We start from the raw sequence: 12,205 nt of genomic DNA, 5'->3' as shown, positions 1-12,205 counted from the left end.
CCTATGTTTGGTATACTACTGTCATTCTGGGACATTCCCTCACTGTCACCAGGGAGACTGCCTTCATCTCCCTTGAGTGGTCTCTCCTGTTTCTGTGATCCTTAGTTTGCCAGCTCTTTCAGTAGAGCACCTTCTCCAGAAGGATCCTGACAATGGGTAGGTGCAAGAGACACATGTTGAGACCTCGAAGTCTAGAAATGTTTTTATCACGTCATCACACTTAACAGTTTATTTTAGTATATAATTTTAGGGTGGAAATCATTTCCCCTCAGAGTGCTGAAAACATTGTCCCTTTGATTTCTATTCACAGTGTTGTTGAGAAACCTAAAGCCATTCGGATTCCTGGCCCATGTACATGTGACCTATTTTATTCCCTTCTAGATGCCATTAGGACCTTTTCATCGTCCACGGTGTTCTAGGATTTCATAATATGCATTGATGTGGTTTATTTTCACGTCCTCATCACTGAATGGGCTCTTACAATCTAGCAACTTATGTCCTTCAACGGGGGGAATTTTAATGATCTACTTGTTGATGATTTCATTCCCTCTTTTTTTCTATATTCTTCTTCCTACAGCTCCTATTAGGCAGGTGTTGAAGTGACTCTTGAGCTGACTATCTGGGTTTTCTCATATCTTTCTTCTATTTTTTTATTTCCATTCATTTGCTCTGCTTTTTGTGATATTTATTTAACTTTATTTTTTAAATCTTCTATGAATTGTTTTGATCAATATTGATTCTTTTGTGGACTTTACTATTCTATTGTTAAATATAATGTCTAAGGGCTTATTCTTACTCTCTTTTTTTAAAAAATAGAATTCTGTGTTTATGTCATGGCTATTAAATATTTGTGAGAGTTCTCATGATATATCTGTATTTACATGTGCAAAATCCTACGTAGTCTTTTTCATTCAATTTACTTTTATCCTGTTTGGTTCTTTAATCCTGTGTCCTATGTCTGGTGGTTCTGGACAACCTGCTTGTATTTAAGAGAGGGGCACTAGAAAGCTGTCTGGCAGCTGTGTGTATCTGAAACGGGGACTCAGTATCTGGCTGGACCATTCCTTGGGGAACCTTTTTGTCAATAGCTTTAGGAAATCTTCCAGTTCCCTGCTTGGAGGACATAGACCTGGCTGCCAGCATTCTCTGAGCTGAGAAGAATCAGGGCTGCACATTCTGCATACATCACGGACAGAATGATGTCTCCTTTATGCGTCCACGTGCTAAACCCCCCAGACCTGTGAACATGTGCCCTTCCATGGCAAACAGAAGCTTATGGATGTGATTAAGTTAAATATCTTGAGATGGGAAGACTCTTTTAGATGATCTGAGCCCAGGGCAAGGATAGGGTTGTTGAAAAACAAAGAAGGAAGCCCAGAGTTAGAGGGAAGGAGGTCAAGGCAGAAGCAGAGGTGGGAGCCATGTGGGCCACGCTTCTAGGGACAAGAGCAGCGCTAGAAGCTGGCAAAGGTGAGCGGTGAGCCCCCAGCCCTGCCAGCTCGTTTTAGATGTCTGACCTCCAGAACTGTGACATATTTAATTGTATTGTTTTCAACCACTAAACTTGGGAAAATGTGTCTATAGCAACATTAGGGAACTAATCCGGCAGGTAAACTTTCACCTAATCGCACCCTTTTCACTATAGAGCCACCACTTCAGTTTGTATCTGAGGCTGATGTTCTGTCTTTTCTAGAGAATAACCTTCCCATCTTTTTTTCTAGGTTAGGAGAGGGACAGCTGCTTTGCTGCTGAATAGACGAAACATCTTCCTATGTTCAGCCACACGTCATCCTTCTTCCCAAAGCCCTGAGTGGTACCAATTCCTGAGCTTTGGAGTTTTTGTCGGGGTAAACCAGGTTGCTCTCTGGCATGCCCAATGCTGTCCTGAGCTTGCAGTTCAGCTTTTCTAGTTTGCTAGATCAGTGACTCCTCCGAGCCTTCCACCTTCCAGCTTCCAAAGTCTGGTTGCTATTGATTGTGTTTCCTTGCCCTTGTAGTGTCCCCATTCCCAAAAGCACTTGATTATTGTATGAGTTCTGATTTCTGGAGGAAGTGCAAGTACCTGTGTGTCAATCAACTCTGACAAAGTTAAGAAAGTATATATGCTACTATTTTGTACTTATTTTTCTTTGGCATGATGCATATTATACACTTAGAATATGACTTGTTCTGGCAGGGCTGTGTTGGATATGATGTATGTCAGTGCTGTAGTTTTGATCTTGACTATGCCCCAAAGACTATGTATTAGAAGATTTTTCCCTCAGAAGGTGCTATTGAGAGATGGTGGAATCTGTAAGAAGTAGATCCCAGAGGGAGGTCTTTAAGTGATTGGAAGCAGGCCCTTGAAGAGAAGCTGTGGTACCCAAGCTCCCTTCTTTTTCTCTTTTGCTCCCTGGCAATGAGGTGACTGACTTTGCTCCCCCATGCTTTTCCACTATAATCTACTGCCTTACCACAGGCCCATAACAATAGGCCAATCAACCATGGTCTAGAACTTCCCAAACCATAAGCCAAAATAAACCTTTTCTCTTTATAAGTTAATTATCTCAGGTGTTTTGTTATAGCAACAGAAATCTGACTAACACAGTCAGTATGACATGTTGAATTTAAGATCAATAGTTTTGGAGGAGGCAGAACTGGGTTTAATTAAAGGATTTGCCATTGCCAGTGGTATGACTTTGAGCAAGTCACTTAACGAAGACTTAGTCTTCTTATCTATAAGTTGCAGAAAACAGATTGAATCCACAAAATGATTTAAATTATTATGTTAAAATAAGATGACTGAAAGCACTTGACCCACAAGGTACCTCCACTGTGGAGCATGTAAACCATGATTGAGTCATACAGACAGCACTTTAAGTGATTTCTTTTACCAGGTACTCAAGGTGATTTTTTTGTGGGTCACGTGAATATCTTCTCTTAATAAAGTATTCAGAAAACAACAATGAATATAGGGATTCACTGAATGCTACATGAACCTTAAAACAGTCAAAACAAAAAAATTAGTCCTCAGGTGTTGAAGTATTTCTTTCCATCCTTTTATTAATAATTCTTATAATAAAGACTATATTTTAAACTTTTAGTTATTCCTGTTGGGATAAAGACAAGTCAGCACCTAAGGAGTCTTGTTCTTCCTGATGGGATAAGAAGGGCTCCAAAGACTGTGATAACAGGGAAATGGCGGAGGGAAACCACCTATCCCGGCCTCCCCCCTGGTTGAAGGCATGCTGTGGCCCTCCACGTTGTCCCCCTGCTGCCACCAAAGAGTGTGTGACTAATAAAATACCCAAGCCCTTGCTGTTGGGTCCTCAAAGTTCTTTCTTTGGGATTGATAAACAGTACACCTAGGCTTTTGTAGCCTGAAGTTGGCCATTTCTTTTCCCTTTAAAATGCAAGATTTTAAGCAAAGAAACAAAGCACCACTACATCAGCTCCCCTCTAGAACGTGGCGCGGCCTTTTAGTTAGATTGCTTATTTCCTTTCCCTCAGCCCCATCCCCTCTTATCCATTTTCCACACAGTAAGCAGATGAGCGAAGAAGAAGAAGAACAACAACAGAGCAAATTCTGTCTTACTGGCTTCCCATTTTTCTTAAAAATAAAGAAACAAACAGACAAGAAAACCTCCACGGCAGAACTTCAAGTCCTGACAAAGCTCCCACCGCATCTCCAGCCCCATGTTGTAGCATTTGTCCTCTCTCCTCTGTGGGTATCAGCCACACAGGCTCCTGTCATTACTGGATTTGCCAAGTTCTCTCCATCCTTAGAGACGTTCTTCTTGCTTCTCCCTCTGCTTGGACGCCCCTCTGCTGGCCTCTTCCTGGCTCGCTGTACTTACCCTTCAACGCTTGCCTTTATATGGCCTCTCACGATTCCCCAGAGAGACAGCTAGGCTGTTGGTCACTCACTGGGAACCTGGTACCTCTCTTTTATCCCCGTGGAATTTAAATTGTCGTGCCATGGCTTAGTTCTGTTTCCACTGCTTGAGATCTGCGAGGCAGGGGCGACATCTCTGTTCTACTGCTTCATTCAAAATACCTTGAAAATGTTTGGACATATTCACTCCTCAGTGCCTATTTGCTGAATAAATGGCTTTAATGACCTTATTAGAAAGGAAAAAAGGCCAAATAAAACATGATTTTAAGAGCCATGTTTGTATTTTCAAATTCTGCTACTGGTTCAGGTAAGAAGTCTGCTATGTTCCCAATGGCTTAATAAATGCTTACTTTGGACACTGTCCTTGGAGCCAAGTGAATTACTCTGGAGAAGGGGAGAGAATCAAAGCGAAAGAGGAAGAGTGGAAATCATCTGTTTTGTAACCAGTGTGCTGGGCAGTGTCAAGAAGAGGAGGTGGCTTCAGTGAAATTAATACACTGTCAATCAGATCCTGTATCAGTGCAGGCACATTTAACAGTTTACAAGACCCTGTTTCAAATTAAAAAAAAAATAAAAAGAAACAGGGATGTAGCTTAGTAGTAAAGCACCCCTGGGTTCAAAAACCGGGACTAGGGAAAACAAAAACAAAAAACAACAAAAATATGCTCAATAAATATTTTTGGTGGCCTTCTTATATTACCATATATCATCCAAACTACGTATGAGCTGATATCGAAGATTACTTTTGCATATTTTTAGCCATGTGTTTAATGAAGGGAAAGTCAGCATGTTATTTTTCTAGGCTAAGGCCAAGTCACGCTATTTAAAGGATGACTGTCCCAAACCCAATTCATAAGAGCCCAACTTTTTTATTCTAATTCATATTGCACATTCACACACACACACACACACACACACACACACACAAATAAAACACACAATAGCTTTCGAACTCACTAAGAATCTCTTGTTTAAATCAAATGTAATTGCTGGATAAGGAGCTTGCTATGAGAAAGAACAATGGATTAAATTGTAGTTTCCTATGAGAATGCCCAGATGTTATTGCACATTTTTTTTGCTGGGGTTCTGAGGTCTGATAGTATGGGAAGCATTTGCATTAGGAACCTGCTGGACATGATGGCATACACCTGTAATCCCATTGACTTGGATGGCTGAGGAGGAAGATTGTAATTTCGTAGCCAGTCTTAACATTTTAGCTGAGACTCTCAGCAATTTGGCAAGACCCTGTTCCAAATTTAAAAAGCAAAAATAAATGGGGATGTGGTAAAGCACCTGGTACCACAAGGGGAGAAAAAAAAATGAGCACTTTATTTATGTCATTGGAAAAAATGTACCCAAGTTCACGTGGCCCCAGGAGATTCACAAAGGGTGGTCTGTCAGAGTTTATGATGCTCTCTTATAGGATAAGATTTAGGGAGTAGGAGCTCTTTTTGCATTTAAAGATTGGTCTAGTAGCTTCTTGAAATTTCTCAGAGCTTGCTTTATATATGTCAAGGCAATATATAGGTAATGGCTATCATACTGAGAACAGTTCTGAGGTCATCTTTGGACTCCTTAAGAATGTGATGTCATCAGTTAGCAACGTCAGGTGTGTGTTTTAGAATGGAGGTTGGTGGTAAGCCAAATATTTAATATTCTTTCTATAAGACTTTTTAAAAAATTCAAGGTAATTATATCTAAAAACTTAATCTTCACATAAACTCTTGGGGCAGATACTCCTAGAACCCTCATTTTTGTTCAAGGTACCCAAGTTGCCAGGAACAGACTCAATTTACCCAAAGTATATAGCCAATTAACAATCTAACTTACATTCAGAAATGTGACTAACAACTCCAGAGCCTGAGCTTTAACCCCAGATAATATTTCCTAAGAATTCTGGAGTGCTGATATTTAAAGCTGTTATCATGCACTTATACCCTAGAATGAAAGAATTTCTATTGTCTTACCTAAAGGATGGGAAAATACAAAATATTAATAAGACTGGCAGGGTTGAAGACCAACTTTATGTACTTTATAACACAGTGGAAGACCAATCCTTAATTTAAATACTGAAAGTATAGTTTACTATATGACAACTCTAGTAAAAGAAATAAGAATTATTTTTGGATCGTTTTAAGGATGGAATGCAGTATAGCTATATCATTTACACCTGAAGATCCAACTCTAGTAGACTTAGCCGGACCCTGTCTCAAATTTAAAAGAAAAAGCAGAAGAACTCTTCTCAGAAGAGATTTTTTTTACCTATTGAAATGTTTTATTCTTAAAGATGTTAGACACTTTGTCCTAATGAAGTTCTAAACACAGGCAATTCTGTGCTGTTTTCCATAAACATTTAAATCATGTTCTTTAATGGTTTTATCTCTTTACTTATGGAAACATACAACCTTTATTTTCTGTAAGTATTATTTCTGTAATTAACTGTTAAATTATTTATAAATATGAAGTGTACAGTGAAATAGTTTGAATTTGCCCAAAGGCAAGGAAAATACAAAATTTAAAAAATTCTCTAAATCTTTTTTTAATCTTTTATTGATTTTATTTTATTTTTTATAAATACACAATAGTGGTGGAATGCATTACAATTCTTATTACACATATAGAGCACAATTTTTCGTATCTCTCTATATAAAGTATGTTCACGCCAATCCATGCCTTTATACATGTACTTTGTTTTTTTTTTCTCCAAATCTTTTTTGAGTGGCGAATAAAATGTCATTGCATGCTTTGATTTCTTGCCCATTCCTTTTCTTTGACAGAAAAATCTGTTATTGCTGAACCAATATTTGTTTTTGAAAAGGGAGAAAGAACTTTCAAGGTAAGATCAGACACTTTTGTTTTTACTTTGTTTTCTTCTATTTTACTTTGACAAAGAAAATTGTATTTCAAGAATCTAGCAATTAACTTAAGACATCGTTGCTGCACAGGTTTACCCTATGTTCCCCAGTAGCAGAATACTGCTTCCAGAATATTCATATAACTGCGATTTATAGGATTTATAGGTATTAGTTTAGCTGAAACAGGATACCTTGTCTGGAAGCTGTGGATAAGATGCTGCTTTTGCTAAAATAATGTTTATCTGGAGTGATTTGAAAAGTGGAGGAACTGAAAGAGATTCGGAGGACTAAGGCTCGACATGGGTCCTCACTGACCTGGTCTAAAATTGGGTATAAAATAAATTCTGAGCTGCGATATTTGTTTAAAAGGGTCCTTATGGACTCTATCTGCCTTTTTGAGCATTACACTGAAATCATTCCAATTCAAAGACAAACAAAAGATCAGCAGCAATCTCACTTTAGCTTGTTTTTATTGTCTTGGTATTCATTCTTACTATGCAAGGCATTTGCTGCACTACCCACAAGACAAAATAAAGAAAAGTTCAACCTCTAATCCTTTATGAAAAAAAGCGGATTCCTATCCAGTATCAACCATGTCAGAGTCTTGAGAGTGGGTGCCTCAAAAATATGCATCTTAAACACATTCCCACAAGGGATTCTGTAGACATTGAGATCTGAAACCACTGTACTAGACTTGTGGGTTTTTTCCTGATTACAAGCCTGGTGAATAGAGGTGAGTTGTTTTGTCTGGTGTGTGTGTGTGTGGTAGGTGGTGGGGTGGTGGATTGAATAACCCTGGAGCCTAAGCATTCTTATAAAGTGGCAAGAAATCTGATGCTAAAACAACAGATACTCGGCTCTCACTGGCAGCTTTATGTCCTTTCAGAGACCTGCGGAAGACACCCCCTTTGAAGCAGCAGAACCTGGTAATGATTCATATTCTGTATTTCAAAATTAATAAGGAAAATAGGCAAGCACAAGCCTTTTGGCATGTGGCAGACTGCATGAAACAATACACTTTCTTGTTTTTAAACATACTGTAGATTGGTCTTTGTTTTGCCAGATTCATGCAGGTCCCTGTGAACACTGATGTGAGCAACTAAAAGCCCGTCATCTTCACTGCCTGCAACTTGGCCCACCAAAAACCTTTTCAGTGGAGACTCAGAGTGTGCACACAACTTCCTCTTGAGACCACTCATTTCTAGTTGTTTTCTACTAATATAATATGCTTATGGGTCTATAACCACCAATCTATCAATCCAATATTTAAAACTGGGCATTAGGAGTAAACATATTAATCAAACTCTGTTTATCTTCCCATATCAGAGTTTGAGGATAATTTATTCTTGCAAGCAGTTACCCTTCCCATTGAATTTCTTGCAGACTGTAATCGTTTTTCAAGAAAGCGTGTACGGTCTTCATCTTTTACTCTGTGTACTGCAGACTCTCCGTCCCAGGGAGGTAGGTATAAAATTTACTATCAACCATTCATGGCTATGTTTATTCTGAATGTGAAATTAACGAGAAATTTTCCAAAAGGGTAATGTTAAAAGCCTATCCATTGGGCAATGTTTATAATGTCTGGTTAATGTGAAAAACAACAAGTTATAACATGAATTGTGTAGTGGCTCACGATCCATGTGTTAAGAATTCTTTCAGCTTTGGGGGTAAAAATGCCAAAAGGTCATAAACTACATAGTGTTAGCAGTGGTTATCTTAGGTAAGGGAATTGCAAGTCATTTGGTCCCCCATCTTCACCCTGGCTTTGTGTTTTGTTGTGTTTCCAAATTTCTGTAGTGAGCATGTGTTAGTTTTGCAATTAGGGATAATGGCCCTTATGAAAGTAACCACCTATTTAAATAAAAGGATGTCTACCCTTTAAAAAGAACTTTATTAAACTTATTCTAAGTAAATCATTGACTTAGTCTGTCTGTCTTCTACATCAAAGCACTTCTCTGATCCCTTCCTAATTGGCCTTATTGCTTTGGGCCTTGTTATACAGTTGGTCTGTCTCCTCACCTTGAGTTCCCTGAGGTCATCTTCATGCTTGATAGTGTCTTACATATGGTCAGCACTCAATAAATATTTATTGAAGGGAAAGGAAATTAGTTTATAATCCCCACCAGAAGCTTTCTCTTTTTTTTTATTGATAAAATATGAAGATTTCCTGAATTGGTCATCTAAAATGTTTCCCAAACAGCAAAAATCCAAATCAAAAAAACAAAACAAGGAAAAACGCCCCTCTTTTCCTTATTGACTCAAGTTTGCAATCTGCTTTTAGTGTCAACCTTGTCTCAGAAGCGCCTGAGATCTTCGTCCTTCACTGACCTCCCAACCTTCCCCCCTTCTGGCCCAGGTAATAAAGAGCTTCTAGAACCTCAAGCCCGACACTCTGGTTTTTCAAGATCATTCTTATTAATGATAAGGTTTCTTTCTCAACTCTCATAAAACGCTAACAAAATCAAATAGAGGCCTTCACAAGGTTTGCAGAGAAGTATACTTTATGAATCCTAACTCCACAAATCCAGCCAGTATATGTGTTTATTTGTGGTAGAAAGTTTGAACTTGATGTTTTTTAGAACTTTATGTTTATGGTAGTAACATTTTATATAAGGCAGATCTATAAAATAAAAGCAACTTCCTTTATTTATTATCCTCCACCTACATAGTTTATATGGAATTCAAAATATTCAATTATGCTTTAAGTTCATATTCTAATATTTAATTTGTGATTATATTACAGATTTTTCAGTAATTAAAACATTGCTTCTCTTTCCTTGAAATTTGTAATAGTTTACTAAGTAAAAATATGTTTAAATGATTGGTACTTTCTTCACATTAAAATGATGCTATCCAGTCTTGTGTGATTTTATTTCTACTGAACAAGTTTTTCAAGTTTGTCACTAAGAAATAAAAATAAAAACAATTCACCTTTTTTTTTTTAAACTAATCCCTCTGTTCCCTGGAACTACAGAATGTTCAAAGGAGTGAATCTATATTCTTCTTTAATAATTCCAAACAGGACTGAGCAATAGTCTTTCTCACACAGAAGAGACACAAGCTTAACAGACCTCTTCTAAGCCCAGCTGACAAGCTACAGACTTTGAAGAGAAATAGGGGGCCTGATTTCAGAGGCAAATCTTAGTGTATTTGTGAATAAAGTAAAGGGCTAGCTTTAAGTTATCCCTTAAGTACATAGCTACTACATTTTTTAAAAAATCACACACACATGCAAACAAATAACATCTAAGGCAGCACAGATATCAGCAATCAACATTCCATTTTATGTTGTGCAGAATATTGATGATGTTGGAAATGAGAAAAATAGTGCAATTTTATATGATCTCTTTACTATTGATCACAAAAAAATCATTAAATTTTGAATTATAGAAGCAATTCTATCTCAACATTTGTGTTATAATACCTTGAAGAAGCAATTTTTTTGTCATCTCTATTAATTAAATGCCCTATAGCTGCTGTTTCTGCAATTTGCAATTAGGAGATTTCCTCCCTTGGACATGTACAGAAATTCTAAGCTTGCAGCCACTGCCAGCCTTACTCTACCAACACACTTAGAGAAAAATAAGGATAATGGTCATCTTGGTCTCTCGCTTTATCTTCATCAGTGTCAGCGGAGAGTTTGCTAACAGTTTATAACTTCTGTACAAGTTGTATATTCATGCACACAGTGTTTATTACTGTTTCAGAATTTATAGTCTGCAGAAATTTCCACAGTACTCAAATTTATGATTCTAAATAAGACTGCCTTTTCTGTCAGTTATCTAATTTTCATTTGTATCTCTTAGGGTAATCAAAATTACGAAGCAAAACTTATCCTGTAGTAAGAGGCACTGCCAGTTAGTGCCAATAGCGACACCTACTGGTCAATTCAGGCCAGGCTTTTAAACCCCCAATTTTATATGACCTTCTGACACTGATTTTAAAATTTTTAAAATTTTCTTAATTTTAATCTTAATTAATTTATTGATTTTAATCTTTTCTTACAGTGAAGAAAAACAATGTTTTTATGACATCAAGTCTTGTACAAATGAATGCTGACGTGAACAGTGCGGAACAAGGTATGTAGCTTCAATTTCAAAAACATTTTACCATCTTTATTTTCATTTGCATACATATGTATGTTTTTTGAGATGTATGGAGGTAAGGCAGAGGGACAACATATGAAGGATAAAAATATTTGGTAATCCAGGTCCCATGGTCAAAATGAATGCTTTTGGGGCAAAAGCTAGGCGTGGAGTGAGTAGTAGGCAGTTCACTGGCTATTTTGACTTTCATTAGTTATTATTAGTCCCTTATTTAATCATGATGTTAGAAAACAGCATTATGGGGCTGGGGATGTGGCTCTAGCGGTAGTGCACTTGCCATGCATGCGTGCACCCGGGTTCAATCCTCAGCATCACATACAAAGATGTTGTGTCCACCAAAAACTAAAAATAAATAAATGAATATTAAAAAAGAAATAAAACAGCATTATATTAGTTTAAAATATGGAAAAAAGGAGAATTTCACTAAAAATATGTTGACCCTTTACCTGTATTCTTTTAAGGTCCTGTAAAGCATTCTGAACATGTTCTAAGACCTGCTACTTTACAGCCACCTCATCAAGCTCAAAGCTGTGAAAAAATAGGACAAACATTTGAGCAAAATGCCTCGGAATCCTGCAAAATTAAAGAAAAGTTGAAACATAAGGTGAGAACTCCTCTCTCTGGCAGGACTGGCTTTAATGCCCCATCCTTCTCCATGATTGTTTTGAGACCCCCACATCCAGAACCGGGGCTGCCTGAGTTTTGTTTTGTTGTTAAAGTAGCTGCCAAACTTGAAAAAGACCAGGATAGACTGCAAAAAAAAAAAAAAAAAGTGCTTGGTAATCTTGTTAAATTTATTCTCTTAGGTTGGAGAGTTATTCCCTGAAACAAGTCTTGTGGTTGCTCTAAGTGGTAAAACAGTACTGGGCAGTGGGAACCCGTAGGTCTTCTTCCAGAGCATTGAGCCCTATGAGAATCCTAGAAGTAGTGAGATAGGAAGGGGCCAGAGTTGGTCATCGGAGAAGGAAGGGGAATTTACTGCATCCCCAACTGTTCAACAGGTAGGATGGCTTTGTCAGTTTAGGTCACATCAGGGGTCCACTCCAGACCCATCTTCATGGATAGCAAGAGCAGGGAACGTCCTCTACAGTGTAATTGGTGCGAATGGGGTGGGGGTGGGGTGGGGATGGTGCTGGAAGACATAAAAATTCTCTCCTCTTTTCAAACTAAAAGTTTCTGAGCCACTCACTCTAAGCTTCTCTAGGAAGATTCCCCTTTTGCTCAGGTCATACAGATATGGGTCCGGAGATATTCCACTCCCATAGCTTTAGCTGTTTCTTCCAGCAGAAACAGACACTTAGGAGGAAGGAGACACAAAGTAAGAAGTTAAACTATTAGAATTATTCCATCAGCCATCTGAGGAACTATTG

The 12,205-nt window shown here is 37.9% G+C and overlaps 1 protein-coding gene across 3 annotated transcripts in view; it reads left to right on the top strand.

Annotated features, from left to right (window-relative positions):
- Positions 1–12,205, top strand: part of Ranbp3l (RAN binding protein 3 like) — a 54,174-nt gene that overhangs the window by 26,578 nt on the left and 15,391 nt on the right. For 2 of the 3 annotated variants that reach the window (XM_040273723.2, XM_005325676.5), the window contains exons 2-7: positions 6,652–6,710; positions 7,616–7,655; positions 8,113–8,190; positions 9,011–9,085; positions 10,737–10,808; positions 11,297–11,439. In XM_040273723.2, coding sequence (XP_040129657.2) covers positions 6,652–6,710; positions 7,616–7,655; positions 8,113–8,190; positions 9,011–9,085; positions 10,737–10,808; positions 11,297–11,439 — 467 coding nt within the window. The remainder of the gene's footprint in view (positions 1–6,651; positions 6,711–7,615; positions 7,656–8,112; positions 8,191–9,010; positions 9,086–10,736; positions 10,809–11,296; positions 11,440–12,205) is intronic. The other variant, XM_040273721.2, reaches the window with a different exon arrangement.

This window comes from Ictidomys tridecemlineatus, chromosome 1, assembly GCF_052094955.1.
Source record: "Ictidomys tridecemlineatus isolate mIctTri1 chromosome 1, mIctTri1.hap1, whole genome shotgun sequence".
NCBI classification, from domain to species: domain Eukaryota; kingdom Metazoa; phylum Chordata; class Mammalia; order Rodentia; family Sciuridae; genus Ictidomys; species Ictidomys tridecemlineatus.
This window is presented reverse-complemented; position numbering and strand designations above follow the sequence as displayed.